Raw genomic sequence first — 17,571 nt, forward strand, 5'->3', positions numbered from 1 at the left:
AAAAAAAAATACATTAGAGGGACTATAAAGCAGATTAGATGAAACCAAGGATTGAGTCAGCAATTTAGAAGATAAAGTAGCAGAAAACATCCAAACAGAACAGCAAAAAGAAAAAAACAAAAAAAAATAAGGACAGTTTAAGGGGCCTCTGGGACATCAAGTGTACCTACATTCACATCCTAGGGGTACTAGAAGAAGAGAGAGAGCAAGGAATTGAAAACATATATTTGAAGAAATAATTACAGAAAACTTCCCTATCCTGACAAAAGCAATAGACATACAAGCTCAGGAAAAGCAGGGAGTCCCAAACAAGATGAACCCAAACAGGCCCACACCAAGACACATCACAATTAAAATGCTAAAGGTTAAAGACAAAGATAGAATCTTACAAGCAGGAAGAGAAAAGCAGTTAGTTACCTACAAGGGAGCCCCCATAAGACTGTCAGCTGATTTCTCAACAGAATCTTTGCAGGCCATAAGGGATAGGCACAAAATATTCAATGTGATGAAAGACAAGGACCTACACCCGAGATTACTCCGCCAAGCACGGCTATCATTTAGAATTGAAGAAGAGATAAAGAGCTTCCCAGACAAGAAAAAGCTAAAGGAGTTCATCACTACCAAACCAGCATTATAAGAAATGTTAAAGAGAGCTATATACGAAGTCAGAGGGGGTGGTAGACTGGAAGGGGGGTTATCACATTGTGAGGGGTATAAATGGCTATCATTATGTTGCTTTGTAACCTGAAACTAATATAAAAATATTTTTTAATTAAGTAAAATGAAAAAGAAAAAAAATACACACACACACACACACACACACACACACACACACACATATTGGGTTGCTGGAAAAGTCATGACGCATTTTTGCAACGAAAAACATAGAAAAGGAAGTCATGACTTTTCCAACAACTATATATATATATATAAAATTTCAAAGAAAATCTTCCATATAAAGAACTGACAGTAACATGATGTTTATTTTCTCCTAGTTCAAAATTCCTGTTATGTTAATAAAGCATTTTGTTGTTATCGTTTAAAAAAAAAAAGGTTAAAGAGACTTATTTAAGAAGTAAACAAAACATCAAAACTATGAATAATAAAATGGCAATAACTACATTATGAATCAACAACTACTTTAAATGTAAATAGAGTAAATGCTCCAATCAAAAGACATAGGGGTGGCTCCCTTACATATACTGCCTACAAAAGACTCACTACAGATTGAAAGACACACACAGACTGAAAGTAAAGGAATAAAAAAAGATGTTTCATGAAAATAGAAATGGGGAAAAAAAAACTGGGTAACAGTACTAACACCACACAAAATAGACTTTAAAACGAAGGCTTATAACAAGAGACAAAGAAGGACCCAGTAATTCCACTTTTGGGTATTTATCTGAAGAAACACAAAACACTACTTCAAAGGGACATGTGCATCCATATGTTCATTGCAGCATTGTTTACAATGGCCAAGATGTGGGGGCAGCCTGGGTGTCTATCAATGGATGAACGGACAAAGAAGAGGTGGTATTAATACATATATACAAAAGGAATCATTACTCAGCCTTCAAAAAGAATGAAACTTGCCAACAATACAGATGGACCTAGAAGGTATTGTGCTGAGTGGAGTAGTCAGACAAAAAAACACAAATGCCATATCATTTTATTTACATCTGGAATCTAAAAAACAAAATAAATGAACAAACAAGACAGAAACAGACTCAAAGAGAACATTTTGATGGTTACCAGACGGGAGGAGGTTTGGGGATGGGTGAAAAAGAGGAAGGGATTCAGAAGCACAAACTGGTTGTTACACAGTAGCCATGGGGATGTAAGGGCACAGCATAAGGAATATAGTCAATAATATTGTAATAACCACATATGGTATAAAACAGGCACTAGGTTTATCAGGGTGATCACTTTGTAAGTTATATAAATGTCTAATCACTATGTTGTACATCTGAAACTAATATATTACTGTATGTCAACTGCAATTGAAAAATAAAAAATTATTAAAAAAAAAAAAAGCGGGCCAGCCGAGTGGCACGTTGGTTAAGAGCTGGCTTGGGAAGCCAGAGGGCCGCGGTTCAGATCCCACATATGAGGGCCAGTGACACTGCCCTCTACAGCTAAGATGCTGAACAACAGCTCAACCTGGAGCTGGGCTGCCGTGAGTGGCTGGCGACAGTGTAGGCTGCAGCCCCTGCTGCAGTGGGTTGCCATGGGCTACTGTGTGTAGCCAGCAGCCAGCGTGAGCGGCCAGCAGCCGCAGTGAGAGGCCGTCCAGAAGCTGGTGACTGATCTGCCTTGCCTGGGAAGAGCACGAATGATGCTGTCAACTCGGGCCAGTAAAGCAGCGTCCTCCACAACTAGACTGAAGAACAAAAGGACAGCAACTTGTCTATTCCCCTTCCCCAATTCCTCAGCACTGTTCCCCTCCCCTAATTCCCCAATAAAAAACTTTGGAAAAAAAAAAAAGAAATCAGAGTACAGATGAAGGAAGATCCCAATTGTACAAACAAGAAAATTGTAGGGTAATATGGATAGTTTTCTGGTTTTAATCATCAGATTAAACTGCTATAGATATTTTTATGATAGCTAAATGGATACTTAAAATTAACTTTGTTAAATAAAGAACAGAATTATTTAAATTTAAAATCAACATTTATTGAGTGATGAATATGCGTGAGGCCTGGTCTAAGTACTTTCTTTACATGTTTTATTCTCACACATTTAATCTTTAAGATAATCTTATAAGGTAAAGAAAAGTCATACAATCCCCACTTTACAAATGAAGAAATTGAGGTGCAGAGAAGTAGAATAACTTGCACAATACAATTAACATAGGATTAAAACCCAGGAAATCTGACACCATAGTCCATACTCTTAACCATGGGAGTATACTGTTTTAAACTGTTATGATTATTTATAATATAATACATTTTATAAAAGCTTAATAGTTTTTATTTAATATGTAGTTAAAGCTCAAGATATTTTTACAATTGTTACTAATATTTCCAATTACATAGCATAACCATTTTATTTATGCAGCATTTTAGGAACACTTTTAAAAATAGATGACTAAAAACAACAGGTTATATATTAAAATTACAAATCTTGGGCTGGATATATTAAAAATACAATCTTGGGCCAGCCGAGTGGCTCAGTTGGTTAAGAGCGTGAGCTCTGAGCAACAGGGTCGCCGGTTCGATTCCCACATGGGCCAGTGAGCTGCGCCTGAGCTGAGCTGCCAATAGGTGGCAGGATGGCTCAGCTGGTGAGAGCACGTGCTCATAACAACAAGGTTGCCGGTTCAAATCCTGCATGGGATGGTGGGCGACACCCACCCGCAACACAATGAACACGGCACCTTGAGCTGAGCGGCCGTGAGCTGCCGAAGGGCGGCCGGATGGCGACTGGACTTGGAGCTGAGCTAGCTGCACCCTCCACAACTAAGACTGAAGGACAACAACTTGGCTGTTCCCCTTTCCCAACTCCCCAATAAAATCTTAAAAAAAAAAAAAGAATACAATCTTAAGGCATTTTTAGATGCTATTCTAGATAGTTTGAAAAGATTAAAGAAACTATTCATCCTATGGAAATTAGTGCTAGTCAACCTAAATGATATCCTTATCAAATCTCAAATTATTTAGCCATATATGGAAAAGGAAATGAGGCTGCGTTAGATTCTGTTGTGTAAATAGTACACTGTGTACATTAACAGTTATAATGCATTTTTTTTAAAAAATATTGATCAAACTGACAATTCTACTGAGAAACTATATATGAATTATGATTTAAAACCAATATTAAAAGCAAGGTGGAGTCACAGGCCTGTTAATCTCAAACTGGTCATCAGGCCTCCTACTTTGGCTATATCACCATTTAGAGAAGAAAAAGGAGATAAAAAATAACCATAATAGTAGCTGAAACAGAATATCCAAGTCGAATATCATCTACATTTTTCTACCACTGCAAATAAAATTTCTGATGATAAAGTCCATTGCCAGTACATGCTGAAAACAAAAATATCACTGAAGAAACAAGAAAAACTGGGTTTTTTAATTTTTTTCCACACCTAATTCTCTGTTGCCTACCTGAAATCCATGCTTGCCTCTCCACCATGTGCTTAACACCTTGGGGGGCATGTCAATGACGGAAACAATGTCGCCCACCTAGGAGAACAAATTTTAAGTGGAATGCTTTTAGTCAACTTTTAAAACAAACTGCTACATCTAGAATTTAAATGTGAACTGTAATGAAAAGGTTAAGTACTATTTTATTCTCTGGTTAATTGTTTATGGAAATACATAATACTTCTTTCTGTTAAGAATTTAATAATCTTAACCATTTGTTAAGGAGAGGTCTACAAAAAGTAAAGCAGTACAAAGACTACGATCCAATTATCACATGAGTAGTAACTTCAGAAAGCCAAATTTACAGTACAAGATCTTTGAAGGCTAGGCCTCATCAACACTTCTGTTGGAATAATGTTACTGCTGCAACTAAAAGTGAACAGATATAAAAGACAGTTTTAAATACTCATATACAGAGCAACAGGAGTTTCTATCAATACCACATTTAGTGAGCACTTACTATATGCCAGACATTGTGCTGAGCACTTGATATTACCTTATTTAATCATATAGGAAAGGTCTAAGATGTCTACAATTACTGCGTTATTCTTAGTAAATATAAAATTTGATGACAACTACATTTTTCAACAGATAGTACAATATAACATTTCCACTAACTACCTTACGATCTTCACTCTAAAACTCAAACTAGTGTTTTATAACAAACTTACTTTTACAAAATAAATATAAAATCGCAATAGTTTTTAATAACACATTTAATGAAAGTTATCTTCTATCAAAATACTCGTAAGTGATGATCTCTGAAATAAAACATAGTTAAGTACTTCAGAGCAATGTTACTAATATATACAATATTGCTTTAAGAATTTTTCTTTGTATATTCACAATTCACAACTAATTTTTCGAGTCAGGAAAGTCATCTTCACAAAGCCTTATTTGCTAACAGACTTGGTACCTTTCAAGATCTACATTCCTTTGTGTATAGAACCCAAAAATTGAGTTTGAGAACAGTTTAAATTCTACACAGTAAAAATTTATACTGTTTTTTCTTAAAGTGAAAACGGTTTTGGTTTTTGTCTTTCAATAGCCAATATGAAAAGAAACTTAATTCTCCTTTTGCATCTAAAAGCAAAAAATGTTCATTTCTCTTCTCATTTATCCTTTTAACGCAATCTCTGAACAAACAATAAGAAAAAAAGTATCATTGGATATCATTTCTTTACATACTAAAAACACAATGGGAAAAAAAATTAAAAAGACTGAGACCTGGCTTTCAAGATGCTCACAGAGACAAATAAGAGAACAATTGTGATTGAATGTAATTAAGTGATATGTCAGAGATAAGCCATGAGAATGGTTCAGAATGACATTCAATTCAGACTTTGGGGGGTTTATATTTGCATGGAGTAGGAGAAGATCAAGGATGACCTCCTCGAAGAAATGGGAGACACTGAAGCTGAATTTTCAAGGATGAGTACAGTCATTTAAATAAAAATAGATGGGTTTCAAGTGTAGTTTTCTATAATACATCATCCATATATTGCATTGTGTGTTCACCACCCAGAGTCAGTTCTCCTTCCATCACCATATTTTACTAACCAATGTCACACAAATAAATCTAATTAAAAAAACAAAAAAACAAAAAAACAGAACTACATGCAGGGGGAAATTCTTGAAATATTAACAGTCTCTGGACGGTGATTTTTACTTTCTTCTACATATCTGATTTTTAAATTTCCTTTAAGGAGTGACAGGAATAAATGAGGAAGAGGATAACACAAATTGTTTTAAAAATTGAGATAACGGAATAGAATGCATTTCCATGGAAATTGACTAAAGTAAAAGTTCTCAAAAACACCTTGAGGAATTTTTCCATTCGGGTCACTAATATTTCTTTAGCATTTAGATATTTTGGCCAGTCAATCAATGTTAATAAATATAAAACAATTAAGGAAGGAAGAAAGGAAGGGAGGGAGAGAGGGAGAGAGAAAGTAGGTATACCAAGCTATCAGATGATGGGGTATGAAAAATCTGGTACTTTTCATTTAAAAATGATTAATAAAACAGTTTAAAATGAGGCTGGAAAGAGAGCAAACACTGACTAACACAGCATCTTTAGGCATTTACCTCTAAGGTCAACTCATCAGGTGCCCGAGCAGTGTACCTCTTGATAACGTGGGCAGCACCGACAGCAGGAGTGTTAATGGATGATTCTTCATGTACTAGAAGGTGATTTCCCTTGTTATCAATCTATAACAATAAAAAATGTACTGAGGTGGTTAAAGTCATGGGACTTGCAAAAGGAGATAATCCAATTTGATTTAGGGAAGCTATAACCCAAAGAATCTTTTAAAAAAGTACTACCATTTCTTGAGTACTTAATATATGCCAGTCATTGTGCTATACATACAACATATGATTTAATTTAATCTGCATAACTCTAAAACATATTTATCTCATTATCATCACTTAAAGATGAAGATTTTTAAAATGAAGATGTAATTTACAAGAGATTAAATAATTTCTCCAAGACCACATGGACAATACTGAAAAAGCAAAGATCTCAATGCAACTTGGCTTGGCTCTAAATTTTACATTCTTTCTACTTTTCATCCTATCTTCCCAACTTCCAATGGGAGTACAGAATAATATAACTGCATATGCAAATTAAGGGAAAATACCTAACATATTTACTGGATACTGTATAACCCAACACATTCTTTTTTTTTCTATTTTGTTTGTTTATTGCTTTTTAGATTCCACATATAAGTGAAATCACATATTTATCTTTCTCTGGCTTATTTCACTTAGCATAATACCCTCTAAGTCAACCCATATTGTCACAGACGGTAAGATTTTATTCTTTTTATGGCTCAATAATATTCCATTGTAGTATATATATGTATATATAACACTTTTCTTTCTCCATTCATAGATGGACACTTAGGTTGCTTTCATATCTTGGCTACTATAAATAGTGCAGCAATGAACACAGGGATGCATATATCTAATTAGTGTTATGGATTTCTTCAGATAAATACCCAAAAGTGGAATTGCTGAGTCATGTAGTAATTCAATTTTTAAGTTTTTGAGGAAACTCTATTGTTTTCCACATTGCCTGCAACAATTTACAGTCCCACCAACAATGCAGGAGAGTTCCCTTTTCTCCATATTCTCACCAACATTTGTTTGTTGATTTATTAATGATAGCCATTCTGACAAATGTGAGGTGATACATCATAGTGGTTTTAATTTGCATTTCCCTGATGATTACTAATGTTCAGCATCTATTTATATGTCTGTTGGTCATCTGTATGTCCTCTTTAGAGGAATGTCTATTCGTGTCCTCTGCCCATTTATTAATTGGAAAGTTTGGTTTTTTTGGTGTTAACTTGTATGAACTCTTTATATATTTTGGATGTTAACCCAGTATCAGATGTATCATTAGGGAATATCCTCCCCCATTCCATAGGTTGTCTTCTTGGTTTTTTTCATGGTTTCCTTTGCCATGCTTGTATCTTTAATTGATATAGTTCCATTTATTTATTTTTGCTTTTGTTTCCCTTGCCCAAGGAGACATATAACCCCATCCCCCCCCCCAAAAAAAAATGTTTCTAAGAGCAATGCTTAAGAGTTTGCTGCCTAGGTTGTCTTCCAAGAGTTTTATAGTTTCAGGTCTTACATTTAGTTTAATTCATTTTGAGTTTACTCTTGTATATAGTGTAATAAAGTGTTCTAATTTAATTGTTTTGCATGTATCTGTCCATTTTCCCCAGCACCAGTTATTGAAGACACTGTCTTTACATCATCGCATATTCTTGCTCCCTTTATCATAGGTGAGTTGAACATACAGGCATGGGTTTATTTTTGGCTCTCTAATCTGTTCCATTGATCTGTGTGTCTGTTTTTATACCAGTAAAAATGTTGTTTTGACTGCTATATAGCCTTGTAGTACAGTTTGATATCAGGTAGCATAATACCTCCAACCTTCTTCTTCTTTCTCAATACTATTTTAGCCATTTAGGGTCTCTTGTGGTTTCATACAAATTTTGGTGGAATCTTTAGGGTTCTCTATAGATGTTTTCATGTCACCTGCAAATAATGACAGTTTTACTCTTCCTTTCCAAATTGGATGCCTTTTACTTCTTTTTCTTGTCTGATTGCTATGGCTAGGACTTCCAACACTATGTTGAATAAAAGTGATGAAAGTGGGCATCCTTGTCTTGTTCTGATCTTAAGGAAAAGAACACTTTTAGCTTTTTCCCACTGAGTATGATGTTAGCTGTGGGTTTGCTGCATATGGCCTTTATTACGCTGAGGTATGTTCCCTCTATTCCCACTTTGCTGAGAGTTTTTATCATAAATGGGTGCTGGACTTTGTCAAATCCTTTTTCTGCAATTATTGATATGATCATATGATTTTTATCTTTCATTTTGTTTATGTATCACGTAAATTGATTGGTGGATACTGAACCAACTTTGCATCCCAAGAACAAATCCCATTTGATCATGGTATATCATCTTTTTCTGTATTGCTGAATTCAGTTTGGTGATTTTTATTTTTATTTTTTTGAGGATTTTCGCATCTATGTTCATCAGGGATATTGGCCTATAATTTTCCTTTTTTGGAGTGTCTTTCACTGGTTTGCATTTCAGGGTTATGGTGGTCTTGTAGAATGAGCTTGGGAACCTGCCCTCCTCTCATATTTTTTGGAATAGTTTGGAGATAGGTGTTAATTCTTCTTTGAATGTTTGGTAAAATTCACTGTGAAGCCATCTGGTCCAGGACTTTTGTTGATAATTATTGGATTACTGATTTGATTTCATTAGTAGTTATTGGTCTATTGAGATTTTCTGATTCTTCCTGATTCAGTCTTGGAAGACTATATGTTTCTAGGAATTTATCCATTTCGTCTTGGTTGCCCAATTTGTTGGCAAGTAATTGTTCATACTATATTTTATAATTCCTTGAATTTCTTTGGTATCAGTTCCCACTTCCCTTTTATTTCTGATTTTATTTGGGCCATCTCTCTTGTTATCTTGGTGATTCAGGCTAAAGGTTTATCAATTTTGTTTCTTTTCAAAGAACCAGCTCTTGGTTTCACTGATTTTTTTTTCTATTGTTTTTTAGACTCTCTTTTGTTTACTTCTGCTCTCACCTTTATTATTTCCTTCCTTCTACTCACTTTAGCATTTGTTTGTTTTTTCTAGTTCCTTCAGCTGTAAGGTTAGATTGCTTCTTCAAGATTTTTCTTGTTGGGCCAGTCGAGTGGTGCATTGGTTAGGAGTTGGCTTGGGATGCCAGCTCTGAGCAGCAGGGCCCCGATTTGGAGCCTACATGAACGAGGGCCAGTGACGCTGCGCCCTCTACAACTAAGATGGTGAACAACAGCTAGACCTGGAGCTGGGCTGCTGTGAGTCGCCGGCGACGACGTAGGCTGCAGCCCCTGTGGTAGTGGGTTGCCATGGGCTACCGTATGTAGCCAGCAGCCAGCGTGAGCGGCCAGCAGCCACAGTGAGCGGCCGTCCAGAATATGGCGACTGATCTGCCTCATCCGGGAAGAGCGCAGTGATGGTGCCACTTGGGCCAGTGAAGCAACGCCCGCCACTAGACTGAAGAACAAAACGACAGCAACTTGTTTGTTCCCCTTCCCCCAATCCCCCAATAAAAAAAAATCTTTAAAAAAAATAATAATAAAATAATAATAATTATCGATAGGTTAGTAGTTATTGCCATGTTATTATTTTCTGATTGTTTTTGTAGTTTCCTGTTTCTTTCTCTTATTCTCTTCACCTCTTTGCTTTTATGTTGATGACTTTGAACAGTATTGTGTTTGGATTCCATTCTTTTTTTTTTTATATCTCTTACAGATTTTGGGTCTGAGATTACCATGTATATATTAAGTTATATATATATAGCAGTCTATTTTAAGTTGATGGTCACTTAAGTTTGAAGTCTTTCTAAAATCATTACCATTTTTACTCACAACTGCCATGTTTATGTTTTTGTCATAATTTTTTATTTCTTTCAAGTGTGTGTTTGTGTGTATCCCTTAATTTGCCATTGTAATTACACATGATCTTCCTATTTTGCCTTTTTAACCTTTGTACTAGCTTTATAGTTGGTTGATCCACTGCTTTTACTAAATGTTTGCTTTGTCAGTGAGAATTTTTTTTCTTTCTTTTATTTTATTATTCATATTTTTTATCTTTTCTACTTAATGAAGCTCCTTTAACACTTCTTGTAATACTGGTATAGTGGTGCTGAACTCTTTTAGCTGCTTCTCATCTGGGAAGCCATTTATCTGTCTTTTGATTCTAAACAATAAATAGCCTTGTTGGGTACAGCAATTTTAGCTGTACATCTTTGTTTTCATTTAAATATTTGTGCCCATCCTTTCTGGCCTGCAAAGATTCTGTTGAAAACCAGCTGACAGTCTCACAGACGCTCCCTTGCAGACAACCAGCTGCTTTTTTCTTGCTGCTCTTAAGATTCTCTTTGTTTTTTATCTTTGCTATTTTAATTATGATGTGCCTTGATGTGGGCCTCTTTGGGTTTATCTTGTTTGGAACTGTTCAGACTTCTTGAACTTCTATGCCCATTACCTTCACCAGGATAGGCCAAGTTTTGTCATTATTTCTTCAAATAGGTTTTTAATCCCTTGCTCTCTCTTTCCTATATGGCAATCCTATGACGTGAATGATGTTGTCCCACAGGTCCCTTAAACTACCCTCATTTTTAAAATTTTTTTTTCCTTTTGCTGTTCTAATTGGGTATTTTACACTACCTTGTCCTCCAGATCACTGACTCAATCATCTGGTTCATCTAACCTGCTGTTGATTACCTCCAATGTATTCTTCATTTCAGTCATTCTTCATTTCTGATTGGCTTGTTTTTATATTTTTTATCTCCTATTTAATGTTTTCTATTTCTTTGTTGAAGTTCTCACAGATTTCATCTATTCTTCTACTAATTTCAGTGAGCATCCTTATAGTAAGTCTTTTAATCTTTATATCTGGTAGATTGCTTATTTCCATGTTGTTTACTTCTCTTTCTGGAGTTTTGTCCTGTTCTTTGACTTGGGACCTTTTTACCCTTTGGTTTCATTTTGGCTGATTCCCTGTATTTGTTTCTGTGTATTAGGTAGATCTGCTATGTCTACTGGTCTTAACAGAGTGGCCTTATGTAGAAGGTGTCCTGTGGGACCCAGTGGTGCCGTCTGCCTGTTCATCTGAGCTGGGTGCTCCAGGAGTGACCCCTGTATGGGTTGTGTGTGCAGTTGAGCCTTGATTACTGTTGGTACATCAGTGGGTAGGGTTGAACCTCAAGCTGACTGCCTGTGAGGGTTGGCCATGACTGCACTGGACAAGTTGTTGTGTGGGGGCTCACTCCACAGAGTGGGAGTAGCTTTAGTGAGGCTCTGGTGCCAGCTGAGTCCATCCTTTGGGTGTGTCATTTGAGGAGCTGGTTGGGTGGTACTCTGGTGTGGTCTGAAGCTGGACACCAGGTGTGTTGGTTCTGGAGCCTCTTTGGAGGGGCTCTGGTGCCGGTCAAGGTCAGCCACCACTTGTGCTTGGCCTGCAGCCCCTTGAAAGAAGCTATAAAGTTAAGGTATGTTGCCACTTGTGTGGGTTTGGAGGTGCTTGCTATGGACTGAGGCCAGCTGTCAAATGTGCCTGGCTTGGGACCCTTTGGTGGGCAACATGATGTGAGTTGAGACCAGCCACCACCTGTGCCTGGCTTGTGTCCACTTAGTTGAAGCTTTGTTCCAGGCCAAGACTGGCCATTGCTTATGCCAAACTTGCGGATGGGGACACCTGATGGGAGTTACAATGCAAGTTCAGACTGATCACAGCTTGTGCTGGGCTTGAGGTCACTTAGCAATAATTCCAAGGCATGCCTAGGAGAGCAGCTGCTTGTTTGGGTTTGCAGAACTCTGAGACATTCACAGCATGAGAGAGGCAGACTGCTTGTGTGGAGGAGCTGATGGAACAGGCTTAGTTCAGGTGGGCATGTTAGGTTGGGCAGGGTCTTGGGGAATCACGAAGGCCAGGTGAACATATTAGCCACATTAACAGGAAGCTCAGCTTTCACACTGTCATGTGGTAGGCAGACTGGGGGGAAGGAGAGTTCAACAAAGGAAAAAGGTCAGCTGTTAGCACTTCTGTCCAGGGACAGAGTTGCCCCATTATCTGTCACTCCAGCCCTTGCCCTGAAGTTAATCTATTTAGCTCCTCCCCATATGCCCCTGGCACTTTTCAAGCTGCTGCCCCTGCGCTGGAGCTTGGAGTAAGTTTTTGTGCAAAGAAGTCTGTGCACTGGCTCTTTAGGAGGAGCGCCTCAGGCTCTAGCATTCCTTTATCTTTCATAGATGTAATCCCCACTGGTTTTCACAGTCAGATGTTATGGGGGTTCCTCTTCCCAGCACTGGTACCTCAGACGGGGAAACTCTGTGTGAGGCTGGGGCCGCTCACTCCTCAGGGACAACTTCCACAGTTGAGATATCCCTCCCAATTCTTAATCGCCATACTGTGGGGGTGTGGGACCTGCCTATTCGCGACTCTGCTCCTCCTACCAGTCTTGATATGGCTTCTTCTTTATGTTCTTAGACAAAGGAATTCTGTTCAACTAATCTTCAGGTGGTTCTCCATGATGGCTGTTCTATAATTTAGCTATAATTCTGATTCGGTTGTGGGAGGAGGCAAGCACAGCATTTACCTACTCCATCATCTTGACCAGAAGTCACTCAATACTTATTCTTAAATCAGATCCTTTAAAAGGTTCATTGTCTCTTGTTCATAAAAAATAGAAAAATATTTTCAATTACTAAGTCAACTGAAAATATACATATACCTTTCTAAATGTATACAATAATACACTGAACACTAAAATAACAGGTATTGTTGCAATTCATAAAACAATATTAAAATTAGTTATCTAGATTATCCAAGATAGATTTGAGATGAAAAATATTTTATGTCATATATCTATCCTTCCAGAAGATGAAAATAAACTCCATTTCTTCAATTCTTTAAACTCAATAGCTAACAAAATTAAACTAACATTAAATCTCTTAAGTGGGCAATTAAAAATAAACTTTAATAAGATGTGAATTATATAATACCTCCATCCAAGTAAGGGCAGGTCCACAATTGATCTTGTTTCCAGCAATAGCTGAAAGGCGGGACAGGTAAGCCGTAAGCATCTGAGTGACTGACTAAAGAGAAAAAGAAGATTCAGTGGTAACTCAAAACAAAGATACTATACTCTCTTTCAGAGAAACTACTGTAAATTGGTTGTTTCTAAGGGGGGAAATTTACAGATTTTTCAACATTTTAATAGTTGCAGAGAATTATTCACAGAGGCTTAACAGTTCCATGAACTGAAACTATGGCAATTACATAGTAATTCCGTCTTGCGTAGAACTTTAACTTTTAGCCTCTCATCATCAAGGGATATACTACTTTATAGCTTCTAATTTTATTGCTTTCTGTCTCTATTTTTGTACTGAAAATGTGAACGATAATTATAGCTTTTCTGCTATAACTGGTTTTTCTGCCCAGTTTTCCCCAGCTGTTCTGAAACTTTCTCCGATCTGCTGTAATCTTCCATGCATTCAACTATGGCAGGACAGCCATGTTCATGCATGATCGCACACCACGGGTCAGCTGATTAGTCCAGGAATGTGAAGGAACATGAGCTGGCCTAACAAGAGTTACTGTGATAATTACGAACTGTGATACAAAATTTCAGCTCAATCTGGCTGCTGTCTTAAAAGAGAAAAACCTGTGACCTGCTGGTAGTGACCATGTTCTGAGACAGTATGAGGGAGAAAAATGCAAGAGTTAGTACAGAGATGAGAAATAGAGATAGACAGTTCTGAGTTTTCTATAATACAAAAGTATCTATGGTTTATGACATTCCTGCGATTCTGCTGCAGTATCAGTCTTACATGAATGATGATGTCACTGCTTTGCCCTTCCTACTTAATTGCCTTGGAATTAATTATAGATTTGAAATGGCTTCCCTCAAGATGTGGAACATATTTTGCACTGTTTTCAAGCATCCATTTTGGCTGCTGAGGAGTCTAATGCCAATACAATTCTTGTTGTTTCGAGAAAATCTGTTTTTTGCTCTCTAGAAGAAGCTTTTTGGGTTTTCTGTTTTGCCATTTTGCAATTTCATTACGTTTTCAGATGTGTGTCTTTTCACTCATTATATTTAGTGCTTAAATGAGCCCATTTAATCTGAAAACTTGCCTTTCTTTAGCTTTATGGGATTTTGTTATATTCATTTTTAGTTACTTCCATCTACTCTCTTCTCTGATAACTCCAATGAGAGGGAAGTAGGGACCTCTGGATCTCTTCTCCATGATTCCCAACTATTCTGTTACAACTTATCTTTTTATCCCTTTCGGGGCTGTATTCTTATAAAGCTTGATCTTCCAGCTCACTAATTCTCTCTTTGTCTGTGTCTATTTTGTATGTAGTCCAGCTACTCAGGTTTGCAATCATTAAAATTAATTTAAATGATATGTTCATTTCTAAGACCTCTGATTATTTTATTTTTGTAAAAATCTGCTTTCAGGGCTGGCCGAGTGGCTCAGTTGGTTAAGAGCTCACTCAAGAGTTTGAGTTCTGAGCAACAGCTGTTCGAGTCCCGGCCCAAGTTGAGTAGCCACTGAGCTGCCAACAGGTGGCAGGATGGCCCAGCTAAAAAAAAAAAATAATTAATTTAAAAAATTTTAAAAAAATATGCTTTCATTTCATGAATGTGATTGCCTCACTTTCTCTCTAAAGATAATAATCATTCTCCTCAAAGCCCTCTGTTTGCTCTTCCCAGTTATTTTGTTCAGTAATGTGCCACTTAACTGACAAGGATATGTTCTGAGAAATACATCCTTGGGGGAGTTCGTCATTGTGTGAACATCAGAGTACACTTACACAAACCTAGATGGTATAACCTAGTACACATCTAGGCTACAGCCTATTATTGCTCCTAGGCTACAAACCTGTACAGCATGTTATTGTTCAAAACAACACAAGATTAAATCAAACACAAGAGAAAGTGATGCAATCAAGAGACAAGGCAAACATGAGATGAATGAGGCTGCTGCCGGCATAACACAAGATACTGTCTTAGGGCAAACTTTTTATAAGTAGAAAGAGTACACTCTAAAACAACGATTAAGAGTATATTACAGTAAATACACAAACCATTAAGATATTTGTTTATTATCATGATCAAATATTATGTATTATACATAATTGTACATGCTATACTTTTATGAATGGCAGCACAGGTTTGTTTACATCAGCATTACCATAAACACTTCAGCAATGCATTGCACTATGATGGCTACCGTGTCACTAGAAAACAGAAAAACATTCAGCTCTGGTATACTATGAGACCTCTGTCATATATGCAGTCCATTATTGACCTAAATATTATCAGGCAGTGCAAGAGTGCATTCAGTTTTTACATATAAGATTTCTAGTTTATCTGTCTTCTGCAGTCCTCATGCATTTTATTCTATATTTCATGCCACCAAAAGTCTTATCTCATCTACTTTCAAACATTACTCGCAATTCTGATTCCTTAATGGTTCTCTTTTTATTTTCTGATGTTATAAAGAATCTCTTCCCTTTTATTTATTTAAGTGTTTTATATTTTTACTAGAAATTTTTTGCAGGAGTGGAGATGGATATATAGACACAGCCTGCCATCATAAATAAAGCAAACAGCATTGTTTTAATATGCATTTCTTTGATTATTAGTGAAGTCAATGTCTTTCCATACTTTTGTTTCTATATTTTATATTTTCTTTGGAGAACGGTCGACTCATACATATTGCCCATTTATATATTATGATATGAGGTTTTTTCCTTATTAAATTATACACTGAACCTCCTTTATTTAACATCCTACATAGCATTACTAATTTTTCAGTCATGAAATAATTAAATGATCCCAGGAATCATCCTGAATGTTCAATATAAGCTTTTATTTAGTATACAGGCAAAAATTTCTGCTAATTTATATACAGTGATTACCTCTGGACTGTCCTTCAGGGTATCAGAACGGGGAAGCTCTGAGAGCTGGGAGAATCGTCGGTCATATATACAAAGATGAAGATGTTTATCAAGCACTCGAAAATCTTCATAACTTCTTTTAACAATCCAACTTTTGCCCTATGGATAAGAAAAGAAGACTTCTATAATCCATCTCTATAAAAAATGCTTATGAATCGGGCATTATTCTGAAATGTTATTTCATTCATGAGTTTTTATAATTTCTAATGAAAAGTTTCTATTAACTTAATTAATAGTAAATAGTTAAACTCCAAAACAAACTAGTGAGTTATATTACATCAGTAGGTTCATAATGGCAAATAACTCTCCATTAACCCTCCTCTTAACACTGATCAAAGTCCACTGGCTCTATTTAGGAATAACTATTAGATAGTTAAGCAAGTGTTTGACCTGAAACCCACAGAAAGAGCCATAAAATAATTCTGAGTGAGAGAATATTATCAAAAATTTAAAAAATAATAAAACCAGGTTATTGATTAGTTATCACCAACATTTTCTGTGACTGAGATTGAAAATATACTAAAAAATTAAAACTACTTAAGTCTTCATCTATAGGGATTTGATATGTATATATTACCTAGAATCCATTCTCTCTCCTCACTTCCCAGGATTTCTTCCTTTCCTTGCCCAATCTAACAAACTTACTAAAAATGAAAATCCACTCATAGGGCATTTTTATCACGTACTGTCTTCTAATTTTCCCTTGAATCTATCACTTCCTTATAGCCGCAGCTTTAGTAAGGACTGATAGCATTTCTTCTTTGGAATATTGTTAACACTCCTTGCCTTTTATCTCCTCCTCTGCTCTCCTCTCCGCTAATACAAAACACAAAGCTTACCAGATCGCAATGCCAAAAATCCTTAAAAAGTTGCCATGGTCAGCAATGATAAACAGGTCCTGACCGCGCATCATTTAGTTTTGCAATTTAATCTAGATTTGTATGGAGACTTTCATATCACAAAACTCTGGAGGGACTAGGAGACTAAGCCTCAGAGTAACCATTTCAGAATGGAAGACAACATTTTAGTGTAGTTCTTCATCTGCCTCAGCCAAATGGGGCAGAAACAGCAGGTATCACTTCATAGGAAAGGTGCTGAATTCTAAACACAGGTATGTCAAAAACTAACTTGATAAACTTGTCTAATCCTGCTTTGGACAGCAATTCTCCATTACATAAATCTCCTCCTTCAGGAGGTTGTGAGAATGAAATAAGAGAATAGATTAGGCAAGCACTTTTGAAAAACAGTATTCTACTCTTAAAGAACAGTGTCCTGGGCCAGCCGAGTGGCGCGATGGTTAAGAACTGGCTTGGGACGCCAGAGGGCCCCGGTTTGGATCCCACATATGAGGGCCAGTGACACTGCCCTCCACAGC

The 17,571-nt window shown here is 36.7% G+C and overlaps 1 protein-coding gene across 1 annotated transcript in view; it reads right to left on the reverse strand.

Moving 5' to 3' along the window:
- The window catches only part of ARHGAP32 (Rho GTPase activating protein 32), a 135,185-nt gene that overhangs the window by 92,487 nt on the left and 25,127 nt on the right, over nucleotides 1–17,571 (reverse strand). The window contains exons 2-5 of the mRNA XM_019660189.1: nucleotides 16,158–16,295; nucleotides 13,229–13,321; nucleotides 6,231–6,353; nucleotides 4,104–4,181 (exon numbers count right to left, since the gene is read on the reverse strand). Coding sequence (XP_019515734.1) covers nucleotides 4,104–4,181; nucleotides 6,231–6,353; nucleotides 13,229–13,309 — 282 coding nt within the window. The 5' untranslated portion in view covers nucleotides 13,310–13,321; nucleotides 16,158–16,295. The remainder of the gene's footprint in view (nucleotides 1–4,103; nucleotides 4,182–6,230; nucleotides 6,354–13,228; nucleotides 13,322–16,157; nucleotides 16,296–17,571) is intronic.

The sequence above is a fragment of the Hipposideros armiger genome, unplaced genomic scaffold (genome assembly GCF_001890085.2).
Source record: "Hipposideros armiger isolate ML-2016 unplaced genomic scaffold, ASM189008v1 scaffold_313, whole genome shotgun sequence".
NCBI lineage: Eukaryota > Metazoa > Chordata > Mammalia > Chiroptera > Hipposideridae > Hipposideros > Hipposideros armiger.